Genomic DNA, 17,674 nt, shown 5'->3' with positions numbered 1-17,674 from the left:
AAAATAGATGTTATCATCATATTATTACAAGGAAATTATATGACTGGAAGATAAGGGCTTTCATCCTTGGCAGCCCTGACTTTCCTCTTGGAATATTCTTCATAGGTCTAATCTCTAACCCTTACTCAAAATGGTAAAATGTAGGAAAACTTAGAAGTCACCCAGAAGAAAACCAAAGATTCCTAAATGCCAGCCCATTTAAAAATTAGATGTGCAGACCCCACCCCAACATCAGAATTTGGTAATGGGGACTTAAGCATCTGTAGGTTTGAAAAGCTCCTCAAATGATTCTCTTGAGCAGTTAGGCTTGGAAACCCCTGAGGTAAGCCAATGCCTCATTTTACAGATTAGAAAGTTGAGTGTCAAGCTATACAATCTAAAACTTATTGATTCTCACATATAAATTTTTTTCCTTTTGCAGCTGGTTTGCTGGTAACATCTCCAGATCACAATCTGAACAGTTACTCAGACAAAAGGTAAATAGTCTTGTCTTTAAAACAGCCTCACAGAATCTCTTTGTATTTTGGGGTCCAGAGGCTGATGCATTTCTCATAGAAACCTTGCTGCTAATTATATAGTCAAGTCATTGTAGTGTTGCTTGTCTAGTCTGTGGGTTGCCCGACTCTTCATGTCTAGCCACTACTTCTGTGTCCATTATTTATTGCTGCATAATAAACCACTCCTAAATTTAGTGGCTTGAAGCAGCGGGATTTATGATATCTCGTGATTCTGTGAGTCAGCTGGGCCAGCAGTTCTTAGGCAGGTTTTGCTTAGGGGCACACCTGTGGCTGCATTTGGGTGGTGAGTTGACTGGGGGCTTGGGTTTAGCTGAGGCAGTCAAGTGGAGTTCCACAGTTCTTCCCCAAGCAGCCTCTCCATGTGCCTTTCTTGGGCCTCCTCACAGCATGGTGATCTCAAGGCAGTGGTTGAAGAGGACGAGCCCCACGGTGCAAGCACTTTTCAAGTCTCTGCTTTCGTTGTGTTTGCTAAGGTCCCGTTGGTCATAGCAAGTCACATGACTCAGCCTAGAGTCAGTATGGGAAGGGACTGCTCAGAGCATGAATAAAAGAAATGATTTATTGGAGGCTGTCAATGTAGCCATTAACCTGAGCTCTGTCACTGCTCATTAGCACCTAGACCAGAGTATAGCAGATGTGATACAGTATATGTTTATCTGACTTTATTACTAATTAGTATGGAATGCCAGTAGCAAACTCTTTTGATTTCTAAAAATGACACTTCGATATAGTTTAACCTGATAAAAACACTAAACACTACACTTATTTCTTTGAGGGGTGCTAGTGAGAATGTAATGACTTCATGTGGTGGTTTGTCACATTCATAGTTTATAATCTGCTCTTTCTGAACCTTCATCGCTTAGTATTAGCACAAGTCATTGAGAAAGACAGCTTGAGTGTAGAACTTTAACAACTGATTTATTCTGGATGTTTGGTTTTCTAAAACCTTCCAAGGGCATGATACGGTGATACATGGTTCGAAATTGCATTTCTTAAAGATGAAAACATTAGGCTTACATAAGCACAACACCGAGAAAAGTATGTTATAGCGTTAAACATTAATTGGAGAGGAAGTGTTCACACACATAGGGAAGATCTGTAAAGAGATTGAGTGAGAAACCTGTGCCTTTGTGACATATAAAGTCAATCAAAAAGATTTATTTTCCAACTACCTACCATGCAAAATCATTTTCGAGAATAATGAAAATATTTGCTGTTCCTTCTATATTTTCCTTCCTTTTTAGGGAAAAGAAGGAGCATTTATGGTTAGAAATTCGAGCCAAGTGGGAATGTACACAGTGTCCTTATTTAGTAAGGCTGTGAAGTAAGTATGATAAGGATTTATTTCTTTTACCTTTCTGCGTATATTCTTTGAATATGCTGGTCACAGTCACATTTTGGGATAAGACATCATCTTTAAACTCTGGAATTTTAAATCAAAGTATTTCTGTTGAATGTGACCATTTGTAGTTGCCTCCACCACCCTCACCCCACTGCCCCACCATCCTTGCCCCACTACTTTCAAGAGGCCATTCTCTGGCTAATCCTCTCCTGCCCCACCCTAGGCAGTAACAGAGTGCCCAGAGCACAGCATGCCTCAGTAAATGTTTATTAAGAGACTCCTGGGTGATTCCCTTTCATTTAGGTCTAAGCCTAGAAAGAAAAAAAAAATAGCAGTGGAGCCTCTATACTCTCAGCCCTAGCCACCTGCTGAGCAAAGGTGCCTATTCCAGTGTCCAGTTCTTAGTAAGTCCTTCCACTGGGTTCGGAGTTAGCAGAAAGAAGGTTGACTCAGTGCCGCTGTGTTCTCTACACAGCTTCCTTCCAGGGCTCTGTCCTCTTTGTGTGACTAAAAGTTCTTGTTTGAGGCCAAATTTCTAGATCCAAATCCTGGCTCTACTATTTCAGGGCTTTGTGACATTGAGCAAGTTTCTCAGCCTCTGTGCCTCAACTTCTTCATTTGAAAGGGGAACATAATGATTGTTACGTTCCATGAGTGGAGTGAGTTAATTCATATGTTATATCCAGAACAGTGCCTGACACATAGTAAGCACTTAATAAACTAACAGTAATTACTATTATTGTGGTTGTTGCTGCTGGGGAAGAGTAGTTCTACCTGCTGCACTCCCTGTACCCTAACACTTGGGCATAAAAGACACCCCATAGTCATCTCATGCAAATCATCATCAGAATCCTTCTCCAGAGTTTTACAAGCCACTTTCTTATTGGTAGTTAGCTCTTTTTTTCCTTCTGATCATCCTCCAAAGCAAATGGGAAAGCTGTTTTTATTTACACCATATTGCAGATGAGAGGATTGAGGTTCAAAAAGAGCTTATGAAGACCTACCTGGAGCTAATAAGTGACTAGTTGAAGCTGGGCTTCCAATAGCCAAGTCATATTCCTTCATCTATACCTCTGTGTTTACACTGAACCCCCAATGTTTTGGAATGAGAATCTGGTCAAATACTGATTAGGATCTTTTTAAAAAAATTTCTATGTGTGCGACTCTTTTTTAGCAGCTATATTGAATGATCGTCTGCCTCGGTGCCTTCTTCATGTGCCCTACCCCACAGTGCATATATGTATATTTATAATAATTAAGTAATAAAAACATTTTTTATTTTGAAATTTTTTACAGAGTGCCTACCTACACTTGAGATAATAGGATGTACCCTGAATTGTCCCACAGCACTTTCCAATGCCAGAATCCACGTCCCCAGTGTATCTCATATATTATTTTTCACATGGTAACACCTGGATGCTGGCTAAAGCCAACCCAGTAAGAATCAGGAGAAGACTTTGTTGACTGAGTATCAAAAGCTTTGTGGTCCTCTGGCCCTGCAGTTTCAGCCAAACCTGGTATCAGATGTCCTCCTAGTCGAGTTTCTTGACTCCAGATTCATTTTTTAAGGTAGCCAGGTAGATAAATCAGCAAATAGATAAAGAATCAAATGAATACAGAAGCCCTCTTTTATGAAACCTCATCAATGGCCTTCAGTGAATTGTATGCTGACACCAAAAGCTGATTAAACATTTGCAGCAAAGAGAAGAACCCTTTCTCCTTTAGCACTTGCAATTTTTACTCGGTTGATGTTACAGCAACAATTTTTAAATTTTTTTAGCTTTTATTTTAAGTTGGTGGGTACATGTGCAGGTTTGTTATAAAGGTAAACTCTTGTCATGGGGCTTTCTTGTAGAGATTATTTCATCCCCCAGGTACTAAGCCTAGTATTCAATAGTTATTTTTTCTGCTCCTCTCCCTCCTCCCATCCTCCACACTCAAGTAGGCCTCAGTGTCCACTGTTTTCCTCTATGTGTCCATGTGTTCTCATCATTTAGCTCCCACTTACAAGTAAGAACATGTGATATTTGGTTTTCTGTCCCTGTGTTAGTTTTCTATACAGCAACAATTTATTAACTGTTTCTTATATGCCAGGCATAACCATATAGGGTAGCTAGTAAGTGATAGAACTAAAATCAAAGCCTGGCTCTTGACCACTATGTAATTGTCTACAATGTAAGACAGGTGTATCATTCCTGATTAGCTTAAATCAATGTGCATCAAGTCAGCATTATTGTATAAAAGCAGAGGAAAAGAAAAAAGTGTTTTATGTGGAGAGGGTACAAGTTCACATGAGGAATTAAAGGACATCCCCACCTACTTCATTCTGCATGCCCCAAAAGAGCCTCCTTCCATGTTTTGGGGTAAGGATACCCAACAGCCTAATCACCTTTACCTCCCTCATTTCCACCTCTGTTATTATCCTATAATTTATGCTCAGAATAATGATCCTGAAGAACTGTAAGCCTCTTGATCATCAAAGAAAGGTTCCAGTTTTATACACTTACTAAGGGAGGAGAAGCCTGGAAAGTTGGAATTTTACTGTACATGAATTCTATATGTGCACCAAAAGATACATTGGGTTCAGAGAAGAACTCTCTTCCATAATTACTTTTATAGTTACACCAGGTGTCAAGACTGAGAAAAACACCAGATGCCAAGACTGAGAAACCCTCCCTGACTTCTCTCTCCAAAATTTGCAAATGCATCTAAAATAATTATTTAACCCTGCTTAATCAAGTTTTAATTGTTTATTTAAAACGTTCTAACATTCTCTCTGTTATTAGTGATAAAAAAGGAACTGTCAAACATTACCATGTGCATACAAATGCTGAGAACAAGTTATACCTGGCAGAAAACTACTGTTTTGATTCCATTCCAAAGCTTATTCATTATCACCAACACAATTCAGCAGGTAACTTATTTTAGTTTTTCCTTTTATGGGCCCTTGTTCTTAAATATTAATTTTCTTGGATAATACTGACCCTCCTAATATTCTTAATTATATAAGGAACCGTGAAAGTAGGAAAAAATCCTCTCAAGTCTTTTGCCTATCATAATTTTTAACTTACATTCCTAGGAATATAACGTGATTGTCTCCTTAATGCCAGAAAAAATGAAATTGAGTAAACTAGGTGACTTAGAAAGAGAAATTCTCTTTATAAAAATATTTGTAGGATTTTTCTGTGTATAGAAGCAAGAGGATTATAAATTTAAAATATTATAGAAATATACATATATATCATTGGATCATGAACCAATTGTCTATTATGACAGGGTTTTCTGCATGCTGACACTAGCCCTTACTAATCATTACATATATAAATAGAAATTATATATTATGTATATACATTACATTTTTAGAGAGATGAGATCATTCTACACATATTGCTCAGCTTGCATTCTTTACTCCACATGTCTTAGAGGTTTATCCATGCGAATACAAAGAGTTTACTTTGGTCTATTTAACAGCTGCGTAGAATTCTATCATAGTTACCCCATAATTTATTCACCTAGCCCTCTGTTGATTAGCAGTTGGATCATGTCCAATATTTTCACATTATAATGGAAGTTTCAGTGCACAATTCTGCATGCATAGCTCTGTCCATCTATATGAGTGGTTTCTATAGCCAAATCCCTAGAAATGGAATTTCTGAGACAAAGGCTAAGAATACTTAAAATGTACAGATTGCCAACTACTTTTCAGAAATGTACAATCCTACTAACAACATTTTCTCTCATCCTCACCAACACTGGGTGTTATTAATCTTCTAAATTTTTGCCTAATCAACTGATGAAAATACATCTAGAAATACCCTCTGTTTTCTAGAATAGTGCCACTTAAGAGCAGTGGCTGAGTGAATTTCCAATTTCCACTTAAGAGCAGTGGCTGAGTGAATTTCCAATTTCCACTTAAGAGCAGTGGCTGAGTGAATTTCCAATTTCCACTTAAGAGCAGTGGCTGAGTGAATTTCCAAGTGAGTAAAAATAAGCCATAAGCTCAGCACTAAATTTGTACTACTTTATATGACTTGATTGCATGCATGTAGGTAAATTGGCCTCACTTCTGGCTTTCATTTTGGTTTCTACTGTTGTGTTTCCTTTGCTCCAATTTCCTCAATTGTTTATTTTAACCTGTAGTACCTCAGAAGTACGTTTTGGAAAAGGTATTGGACAAACAGATATCTCTAAGTGAAATGATTCCACTGCAGAGGATGCACAGGAAACTTCACAGGATATCAGTCGAAAATATTAAGATATTTATTTAGATTTGGATTTTTATCTCATTCTCTTACATTTTCTGTTTGTGATTGTATTTTTATAATTCACACCAAATATACATTTTATAGAAATGTACTAATTTTTATATTTTAATTAATTAATTAATTTAGCTGATTAAAGGTGAAGAATTTATATCAAGCAGAGAAACAAGAAAAAAACGTAAAAGTGAAGGATTTTAAAAGTTTGGAGACCACTCGTATAAAAACCAGACAAATATATAGAAAAAGGAAGGTGGGGAAAACTACATGTGTGATAGGTCCCTTGACTTGGAGAGCATTCCACATTTAAAGCAAAAAACATGTATACATATATTTGTAATGGGTTCTTTCAAGCAACTATTAAATTTTATAATTATTTTAACCCAGTTTTACCATAACTAAATATAAACAATTAAAATGACTTGACCACTTAATGAAACTTAGTAATAGGTTCAGTTTTTAAAAATTCAGATGGCTTATTATTTTTTATCCTTCTGTATTGTTTGAATTTTTTGCCAAATGTATGTGCTTTGTGTATACATATTTAAGCATAAGATGGTAAAGACATAGCAAAAAAGAAGGGAGAGAATTTTTAAAGATTCCATCATGCAATTAATTTCTATGGGATTTTAAAAAATCACATACAGTGTTTTAGTCATCTAATTTTTGCTTTGCATTGAGCTAATTAGTCAAGTTAAGCACAACTACAACATGAATGGATTCTCTCTCTGCATTACAACATTCTGAACTCTGCTTTTTCAGCCACTTTGGAGAAAGACTAGTTGTGAACCAATGTTACATAATGTGATGGGATATGATGTAATGATGTGATATGATGCTGATTCCATTGCAGGCATGATCACACGGCTCCGCCACCCTGTGTCAACAAAGGCCAACAAGGTCCCAGACTCTGTGTCCCTGGGAAATGGTATGGAAACATTCCTGGACTCTTAAACTCCATTTTCCATCATTTTTGATTGAATAATATATGGTTAATTTACTGACAAAAAAAAAAAAAAAAGGAGGAAAGACAGGAAGGAGGCCTCTGCTCAGATTGTATCAGGAAGGATTTTCTTTTAAAAAAAAAAATCTGTCCTCTCAACCTAAATCTGTAAGCTTCTAGCATCACCAAAAAGATCATCAATTTGTTTTCTCTTATTAGACCCCATTATTAGCCTCCAGCACCCCACTGTCCTTTCTTTTTCCTGGATTTTGTGCCCACTCAGCAGAGCTAGTATCCAACCTTATGTTTTAGGACGATCACATCCACCCCGATCACAGTTTAATTTTTTTATTTAAAAAAATCTAACAATGTTTTACCAACCTAAGGACATCGAGTACATTTTGATGCTGAGCCTCTCCAAGATGCCTCTGATTGGCAAATTGTTTTTGCTCTGAGCCTTCTTGTCAAATAACTGTAGCTACTTCAAGAATAGTGTTGTCCTGGTGCCATCGTCAAGTAGCCACAAGACCACATCACTAAGGTTTTTTTTTTTTAAATTTATCAACTTAAAATAAAAAGTCTTGTTTATATTGTCACTGTGAAACTCCCATTGAAGAAGAAATCACTTGGGAAGCTGTTAGCCCCAGAGCTTTCTATGCTCATCCTAAAGAATGTCTGTCTTGCCTTGTTAGGAATCTGGGAACTGAAAAGAGAAGAGATTACCTTGTTGAAGGAGCTGGGAAGTGGCCAGTTTGGAGTGGTCCAGCTGGGCAAGTGGAAGGGGCAGTATGATGTTGCTGTTAAGATGATCAAGGAGGGCTCCACGTCAGAAGATGAATTCTTTCAGGAGGCCCAGACTATGACGTAAGTTTTTCCCAAGGAATGGCTCTTTAGCCCTCATCATGGGAGGGCATTAGCACTAATAGGCCTGCTCCTAACTTTGCAAGGCCTAGAGCAAAAGTCCACATACTGTATCATAGACGTAAATATTTAGAAGTTATAAATCGGACTAACACACTGTTAAATCAAATCAGTCTTATGCTCCTACTTTGACAAATATACCTTCATAACAACCTGAAAGGCCATATTCAAATTTAGAATTTCCAAGACTCTACAAAGAAACCAGCCTTTGGCCTATGGTCTTCCAGACTCCACCCCTGCCCCTCTCCCCCTACACCCAACTCTGTCCTGCACTATAAGGAGCCTCAGTAGTTATGTGCAGACAGAATATTCAGTACACACAAGCTCCCTCTCTGTCTCCCACAAACAGTTATCTAGTGGCTAATAATCTTGGCTAGGGGTAGCGTGCTTTACCCTTAAGCGGACAGACCCCTCAAGGAAGAGTCAGCACAGGTCTTGAAAGAGGACTCAGGACTACATGGATGTGTGATTTCAGAGTCCTGGTGCTCTAAGGGTGGCTGAGAAAGGGATATATAGGAATTGAGTAGGCATGCCTCCTTGGCCCTGTGGCCTCCTTGCCCTGTGGGGAGGTGCACGGTGGGATGAAGAACAGAGTGGGGCTACCACCCAGAACTAATGCAGTACTGAAAACTAATGCTCTACCAACAATATCCTTTTCCATCTTGCTACCTTCAATACAGTCTAATACTCTTCCTAATGTGTCTCAGCTCCCAGCACAACAGCCTTCAATTCTTGGCAATACATATGTGTTCTCTTTCCATCTGTGTCTTCTTTCTCTCTCTCTCTCTCTCTCTCTCTCTCTCTCTCTCTCTCTCTATCCCTCTCTCTCCCTCTCTCTTTCAGTTATATATAATTCTCCCTCTTCTTGTCAACATAGTAAATCAGACTTTGCAGAGTGACCACCATTCAGGTTTGCCGAGGTCTGGGAGGTTTTAGCACTGAAAGTCCTGTGTCCTAGGAAACCTCTCAGCCACAGGCAAACCAGGACAGTTGGTCACTCTACTTTTAGAGAATCGATCAGTATGGTATGAAAAATGATGTTATGGTAGGTCTCTGGTCAAAAATAGTTGAAATAAAAAAATTCCTAACCTGCTAGAGATTGAGAGCACTTTTAAAATTTTTACTTAAACAGTTATACTGTACAGTGTTTACAGGCATTTCTCTAAGCACTTTATAAATATCAACTCACTTAATTCCCATAAGAAACCTATGAGGGTTGTACCATTGTTATCTTAGATTTACAGGAAACTGAAGCACAGAACTGTTGAATAACTTGTCCAGAGTCAGCAAGCTAGTAAAAGTGGAAAAGCAGAGATACAAAGCGAGGCAGACATTCTCGGGTCCATTTCTTTAGTCATTCTTTTATGAAGACCAAAGGAACCAGGAAAGTCAGAACAATCACTTTTACCATAATTGCACAATTATTTGGAAGCAGAGATGCTATGTGAATATAGGCCTTTCACCCCAACTGGCTTCATGGGCATATGAGATCTGCACAGTTGCAAGGGCCCCAGTACCTAGAAGGGCCCTGTGCTTAGTTTAATGCTCTGCTGTTACCATCTTGAAATAATACTTCGTGATTTTTAAACAAGGATTCCTGCATTTTCATTTTGCATTGGTGCCTGCAGTTATGTAACTGGTTCTGCCCTCAGCGATTGGACTGTCATGAAACTGGGAAGGGGGCCCTTGATATTCTCCTTTTGTAGGACAGATTTCTGCCAGATAGGAACTTTTTGCCAGATTTTTCTCATGTTTACAGGCTCATGGTGTAACCTCTGTGTCTTGGTATAACTTTAAAACATATTTTTACCATTACCAAACTGGTATCCATAAAAAAACACACAAGAAGTCATTTAGAAACATCACCTAATCATAAAGAAAAATGTCAAACTGTGCCACAATGGGAAAAAGTCTAATCCCAAATGTAGGGGCCAAACTGAAGCCTATCATGTGAGGAGTTTCAGTTAATATGGTGCCCCACCTTGAGCTGCCTGGGCAGTGACTGAATTTGTTCAAGGAATATTCCTCTATTGGGTGATGGAGCTTTGTGCCATCGCAAGCCTTCCCTTTGAAGGGAGCAGTGTTGAGTACCATGCAAGTCTCCAAAACTGCTAAAAGATGAATACTCCCAAGTTCATCACCTTCAGTGACTTGATAAGCATTGTCCGTATAGTTAAACTAAGAAGGAAGAAAATAACTTAAAATTTAATAAATTCTTATTAAAATATTTAAGACTTCACCTGTTAAATTTAAACTTCTTTACACATTTGAACATTACAGAAGAATCCTGTAAATTGTTAAAATTAGATTAATCATATACAAACAAGTTAATGAGCTTGTAAAAACTGAATGTCCCTTCTCAAAAGAAGACATTTATATGGCCAACAAACATATGAAAAAAGTTCATCATCACTTATCATTAGAGAAATGCAAATCAAAACCACAATGAGATACCATTTCACGCCAGTTAGAATGGCCATCATTAAAAAGTCAGGAAACAACAGATGCTGGAGAGGATGTGAAGAAATAGGAACGCTTTTACACTGTTGGTGGGAGTGTAAATTAGTTTAACCATTGTGGAAGACAGTGTGGTGATTCCTCAAGGATCTAGAACTAGAACCAGAAATATCATTTGACCCAGCAATCCCATTACTGGGTATATATTCAAAGGATTATAAATCATTCTACTATAAAGACACATGCACACGTATGTGTACTGCAGTACTATTCACAATAGCAAAGACTTGGAACCAACCCAAATGTCCATCAATGTTAGACTGAATAAAGAAAATGTGGCACATATACACCATGGAATACTATGCAGCCCTAAAAAAGAATGAGTTCATGTCCTTTGCAGGGACATGGATGAACCTGGAAACCACCATTCTCAGCAAACTAACACAGGAACAGAAAACCAAACATCGCATGTTCTCACTCATAAGTGGGAGTTGAACAATGAGAACACATGGACACAGGGAGGCGGACATCACACACTGGGGCCTGTTGGGGGGTGGGGGCCTAGGGGAAAGATAACATTAGGAGAAATACCTAATGAAGATGACGGGCTGATGGGTGCAGCAAACCACCATGGCACATGTATACCTATGTAACAAACCTGCATGCTCTGCACATGTATCCCAGAACTTAAAGTACCATAAAAAAAAAATAAAATTTAAAAATCAACTTCTACGTGGCAAGAAAACAAAATAAAAACCCTATGCAAACTAAAAGACAAATGACAAACTGGGCAAAATTATTTGTAATTCATATTATAGACAAAAGACTAATCTCCCCAACAAGGCTAATACTTCCAAACTCATTAACAACTACACGAATGCACTGTTTGTTTATACAGCGGATCACTCAGAGTCAGCTCAGAATCTAAGAGTGAAGTACATGCCAATCCAAAAATGTGTCCAAATTCACTGAAATACAATGTAGAACAGAGAATAAAGAGTAATTGGAGTTACTAAGTACTTTCAAAAGCTTTATGCTTAACCGTGAAGACAGTAAAAAGAGTAAAGCAGCAGTTCGGGAGCCTGTTTGGAGAAGTGAAGGTGATATGACAGCACACTGCTAGAGACTCTGTTAGAAATTTAGCTTAACCTGTGCATCTCACAAATGGAAAAAAACATCAAGATAGGTGAGAAAAGACATCATGAGAAAGGGAATTAGGGTAGGAGAATCACACTTTACAAGAAGGTTTGCTTGATTTCTTTTAAGCTCTAGGCTAGTACAAAATTTAAGGTTGATATTACTTAAATTAATAAGAAACACTAAAGAACTCTTCAATTGCAAGATTAAACACTTCCATCGGGAACATCTGATTACTAAATAAACAGCCCATAGCCACATTACGCTCCGTTTTCTTCTACTTAACTTTCTCATTTTAAAAAGGGTGCTGGGAAGAGGTACGGTAAAACCATCTGCCATAATAACATGAAAATTATCTCATTAAAAAAAAGCTGAGTGTCCATACCATCATGACCTACCAGAAGTGCTACATCGTATGGTTAGTATTTTATAAATTTGTTAATCAAAAATAATGAAAATAATAATGTTAAATAATTTTTAAAAAATCAAACCTCATCTGACTTCATTTAACCTACATCCTTTGTATTCTGATATACTTTTTTAGAATGAAATGTTTAGATGTGAAAGTTAATAAAAGGGAAATGATTGTTCTTAGGGTGTGACTTCCTCTAAATAAGTCATGGACGTTCCCAAGATGCCATGAGACTAAACAGGGTTTCCGGTGCAACAGACCATTGCTAGCCTGATTCTTTGTAGGAAAGTTGAATACAGCATTCACAAACTGCTAAATTGCTACTGAAGTCACCAATGTCTGATATGAGGCAGAATTTTTTTTTTTTTTGCCTCCAAAGATAATTGTGCTTGCAATATAAGATCCTAAACTTTTCCCTCTCTTTCTCTGTTCAAGTGAAAGGGGGGAAATTAAAACAAACAGAAATCTGAGAGCAGCTCTTTTTCAGTACATGTAGAAAATGGAGTGTGGAGCATTGAACTTTGAAAATCTGTTATTTCCAGAAAACTCAGCCATCCCAAGCTGGTTAAATTCTATGGAGTGTGTTCAAAGGAATACCCCATATACATAGTGACTGAATATATAAGCAATGGCTGCTTGCTGAATTACCTGAGGAGTCATGGAAAAGGACTTGAACCTTCCCAGCTCTTAGAAATGTGCTACGATGTCTGTGAAGGCATGGCCTTCTTGGAGAGTCACCAATTCATACACCGGGACTTGGTAAGCAAAGCCATTGGAATTTCAAGGAAAGGAAAGCAGTCCATGGCTCCCACTTCTGGAGATGGTGTCACTGGTGGGGAAGGCAAGAAGGGCACCATCCCTTTTGCTTTGCTCACTTGTGACTTGTTTAAGCAAATGACATTTTTACAAAAATCAATATAAAAATATTTGAAGTATGGAAAGAACAGTGAGAATAACAAAAGCTGTTAAGCTGTGTTGTGGTATGAAGGAGAACAGATGGAAAGGAAAGACTTTGGCCAATTTAGTGTTTCTCAAAACCATTAAACCCAAGTTGACCTTTATTTCAGAAAGGGCTTAGTGCTAAAGCAGGCATTTGATACAATAACTGAAAATGAAAAAAAAAAAAAAAAAACAAGGAAACAGAATTTGTGTGTCTTTGGATCAGAATGGGAGTGGGGAGTGCTGTATTTGGTTTGGTATTCACTGGGATTTATCTTTAGAGATGTTCTTGCACTCAACAGTAGACCTGCATTCACACTAGACCAGTATGTTCCTTAAGTCACAGGTGCAGCATTTATGCCTTCAAAGCATCTGTGAATGCACGCATGGCATCTGGTGGTGGAAAGGCAGATTCTAGAAATTTCTCATCTTTCCTTGATAAGCTAAGGTTCTGTGTTTAAAGTGTAATACCTTTTCAAGTCGTTTGACAAGGATGGATGCTTGGTTGAAAGTACTCATGGGAGAACATTTTTATTTTGAAAAATTGAAAATTGCAAAGGAAAGAAAAGACAACTTTAGAGCATTTGGGGGTTGTGCTAGGTAATCTTAGATTTTGCTGAGAATTCTACTGAAGAGGAGGAAAATGTCAGGAGATTCTTGGTCACGTTCACTACTTGGTGATTTTGTTTTTCCTTTAAAGGCTGCCCGTAACTGCTTGGTGGACAACGATCTCTGTGTGAAAGTATCTGACTTTGGAATGACAAGGTAAGCCAATTCCAAAAGGGCAACCAGCGAAAGGGGGATTTCCATTCACATTTGAACACCATCATAATTGAAGGCCTTGTGGGGATATAGAAGGTGCTCTGAACTGGGGGCTTAGAAACCTAAGTCCCTCCCATACTGCCTCTAACTACCTGTGAAACATGTTTCACCTCATTCCTTCGCTTATAAGATGGGATTGTTCTTCAGAAATTATCTGAAGTCAATTTTAGTTCCTTCAACAATCTGATACTTTCTAAACTTCTAAATAAATTCCATGAAAGATCCTAAATTTAAATACAGTATGTTACAGCCACATTATTGGATTTTTAAAATTTCTTTTAAATTTTTTATGTTTAATTTCTGTGGATACATAGTAGGTGTATATATTTATGGGGTGCATGTGATGTTTTGATACAGGCATGCAATGTGAAATAATCACATCATGGAGAATGGGGTATCCAGCCCCTCAAGTACTTTGGAGTACTACTCAGCCATTAAAAATGAATGGATAAATATTTGTAATTTTTTTAACTCAATCAAGTATCTGCTAGCTCTTTTTGTTTGTTATTTAAAAAAAAAAACCTGATGTTCAAATGGGTAGAGCATTCACACTAGGAAAATTTTTGTTGTCACATCATTAGATTTTCTGCATCACAAAGTAAGGCATAAAACTAGACTCTGAGATTCTCTTGATGGGCATTCTACCACCACTTGATGATTTGGAACAATTATTTTGATTACGATAGTTTTTTAAAAGTCTTCTTTTACCTTTATCCTGAACCCTAATACTATTTAAGCCTCAGAGCAAATTTTCATAGTTTTACATAGAAAATGAAGACATACACATTGACCTTTCTATTCAACATTTATTGAGTGTCTACTGAATACCTCAGTCCTGCAGGAGATACTGATATGAATAGGATAGTCCCTGCCCTCAAAATGACCACAGTTGAGTCTAGAGGGTAAGTAGATATCCCTGACATTGAGACAAGATACAACTATAAAGTTGTGCTGACTCAACATGTAATTCTGAAGGTGAATAATGCAGTTTAAAAGAGATCTGAAGAGTTGACCAAGGCCAGGTTAATATTTAGCAAACATGGCCCTAAAATGCCATAGGAGGATCTGTTTTTTTAATGTCTTCTCCAAAATTCAGTGTTAGGGGATGCTTTTTGACCCCTGTGGCACATACCATGGAAGATACGGTAATTCCTCCGGGAGCCCTAAATATTGGCAAGATGTCCTTTTAGCTGTGTACTAGTTACCATCACTCCAACCACCATACGCTGAGTCCCCTACACTGACACACCAAACATGTAGCTTTCTCAAGGGCAAGAAAAAAATAATCTGCTGACAGGTTCTTAAAGCAGGGAGAAGCTCCCAGGTCCAGGGAACTTTACTCTAAAAGCAGGAATATTGGCTGTTATGTCAGCATCCAGGGAACGTGCTGTCACGTTCTCTGTAGCTTTGGAAAAGGGAGACAAGAGATCTTGCTCTGAGTAAGAGATCCTGGAAGCCATGTACCAGCCCTGTTGCTTATGAAGCTCTGTGGCCACATCAATTAGATGCCTGTGACTTCATTTGCTCCTACTAGCTTGAAGGAAGGTTTAAGCCACAAGCATCCCCAAACCAGGAGTGCCAGGGCAGTGTCTGGGTGTCTGGTAATGTCTGGGGAACTGAGGGGTTCTGGGGAGAAAAGTATGGAATGTCCTGTATGTAATCCTATGAAAGTGTAGTTTATTAATATTATTGTTAATATTTAGAAGAATGATCTTCCCAGTCAGCTGTTTTAAATTACAGTGAGATCTCTAAAACATCTGGTGTGTAAATTATATCCAAAATTCCAATTGCCATAACTCCTGTTGTTTTATTTTCTCTAATTAAGAGTCATTATGGTTTGTTTTTGTTGTGGTTTTTGTGGGCAAATATATGATGTTCTCTTTTATCAATACCATAAATAATATGTACTTATGATAAGAAAAATAGCAATAGTGTATAAAGTAAAAAGTAGAATTGTTAGCAGCAGTGAATCTATAAAGGTCTGCAGCAACTCAAATTCTTCCCTCCTCAAAGGAAAGGATTCGTCTGAGGGGCAAAAGGCAGAGAGAGAGACTGAGGCAAGTTTTTGAGCAGGAGTGAGAGTTTATTAAAAAGTTTTAGAGCAGGAAGGAAAGGAAGTAAAGTACACTTGGAAGAGGGCCAAGAGGGCAACTTGAGAGATCCAACTGCCCTGTTTGGTTCTTGACTTAGGGTTTCATACCTTGGCACAATTCCAAGATTTGCATCTTTTCTCCCCTGATTCTTCCCTTGGGGTGAGCTGTCTGCATGAGCAGTAGCCTGCCAGCACTTGGGAAGGGCCGCACACACAGCATGTTTAGTTAGGTTGTGCTCATGCTCATTTGAGGCATTTTTCTTTTACCAGTTGGGTATTCCTAGAGGAATGTCATACACCAGTTAAACTCCATCATTTTGCCTCTTAGTGCGCATGTTTGACCCCAGTTGCCCAACTCCTGAGATCATATCAGGAAGCTGTTGATCATCAGCTTCAAGTATTTTCTATCTCTTGGGAGACTGCCTTTCCCTGGCACCAGCTGCGACCAATTATTATTTTAGAGAGACGGTTAACAACTGCCTATTACCTGACGGTCACCTAACATTCCTGGGTTGGGGGTGGGGGACCTCTCCTGCCCTGCTCATGTCTGCCTAGCTACCTACTCTGACAGAATCCGTCCCTCATTTTCAGTGCTAGGAGTAACCACTGCTCAGATGTTTGGTGGGTATCCTTTCAGACCTCATTCTTAAGTGTATCCAATCATATACACAAATATGCACATTTACTATTTGTTCCCACACAAAAAAAAGTGAAATCACATTATACACACTTGCTTTTGCGCATAACCATATACCATGAGCACCTTTTTATTTTGGTAAAGAGTTATCTCATTTTTTAATGGCTACATGCTATTCGATTGTATTAGTGTGCCATAATATATTTAATTACTCCTCAACATTGGGAACATTAGGGTTGCTTTCATTTTATCATTATTACAAACAAAGAGTTTAGTGAACATCCTAACATGTATTTTGGTTTTGATATCTCCATAGGATATTTTTGTTCATCATTATTCATAACAGCAGAAGATGAGAAGCCATTTACCTGGTTAAACGAATTATGTTTAATTCCTTCCATAAGAAGAAATAATAAGAGGGAACAGTATTCAGCCATTAAACATGATGCTGCGGTAGAAATGTAACCATATGGGGAAATGCTCATGATATACCATTAAAGGAAAAATAAAAGCAAATCTCAATATAACAGAAACCCTATTTTATTCAACTTATATATGTGGGAAATAAGATCAGAAAGTACAAACGAAAATGTATTTGGAGTGATAGAATTACAGGTTATCTTTAGGGTGGGTTTCTGAGTAATTTTATTTTTGCTTTTTTGTGTTTTTCCATTTTTAAAATTTTTTTTATTTTTTATTATTATACTTTAAGTTCTAGGGTACATGTGCATAACGTGCAGGTTTGTTACATATGTATACTTGTATACTTGTGCCATGTTGGTGTGCTGCACCCATCAACTCGTCAGCACCCATCAACTCGTCATTTATATCAGGTATAACTCCCAATGCAATCCTTCCCCCCTGCCCCCTCCCCATAATAGGCCCCGGTGTGGGATGTTCCCCTTCCCGAGTCCAAGTGATCTCATTGTTCAGTTCCCACCTATGAGTGAGAACATGCGGTGTTTGGTTTTCTGTTCTTGTGATAGTTTGCTAAGAATGATGGTTTCCAGCTGCATCCATGTCCCTACAAAGGACACAAACTCATCCTTTTTTATGGCTGCATAGTATTCCATGGTGTATATGTGCCACGTTTTCTTAATCCAATCTGTCACTGATGGACATTTGGGTTGATTCCAAGTCTTTGCTATTGTGAATAGTGCTGCAATAAACATACGTGTGCATGTGTCTTTATAGC

The 17,674-nt window shown here is 38.1% G+C and overlaps 1 protein-coding gene across 6 annotated transcripts in view; it reads left to right on the top strand.

The window, feature by feature from the left end:
* Positions 1–17,674, top strand: part of LOC105478156 (BMX non-receptor tyrosine kinase) — a 55,441-nt gene that overhangs the window by 28,512 nt on the left and 9,255 nt on the right. For 5 of the 6 annotated variants that reach the window (XM_011735201.2, XM_011735198.2, XM_011735200.3 and 2 more), the window contains exons 10-16: positions 422–476; positions 1,763–1,842; positions 4,647–4,774; positions 6,973–7,047; positions 7,755–7,926; positions 12,532–12,748; positions 13,629–13,693. In XM_011735201.2, the coding sequence (XP_011733503.1) occupies positions 422–476; positions 1,763–1,842; positions 4,647–4,774; positions 6,973–7,047; positions 7,755–7,926; positions 12,532–12,748; positions 13,629–13,693 (792 nt within the window). Of the gene's footprint in view, positions 1–421; positions 477–1,762; positions 1,843–4,646; positions 4,775–6,972; positions 7,048–7,754; positions 7,927–12,531; positions 12,749–13,628; positions 13,694–16,795; positions 17,458–17,674 lie in introns of those variants that run through there. The other variant, XM_011735202.3, reaches the window with a different exon arrangement.

The sequence above is a fragment of the Macaca nemestrina genome, chromosome X (assembly GCF_043159975.1).
Source record: "Macaca nemestrina isolate mMacNem1 chromosome X, mMacNem.hap1, whole genome shotgun sequence".
In the NCBI taxonomy this organism is placed as follows: domain Eukaryota; kingdom Metazoa; phylum Chordata; class Mammalia; order Primates; family Cercopithecidae; genus Macaca; species Macaca nemestrina.
The sequence above is the reverse complement of the archived record's forward strand: the minus strand, read 5'-3'. Positions and strand labels throughout refer to the sequence as shown.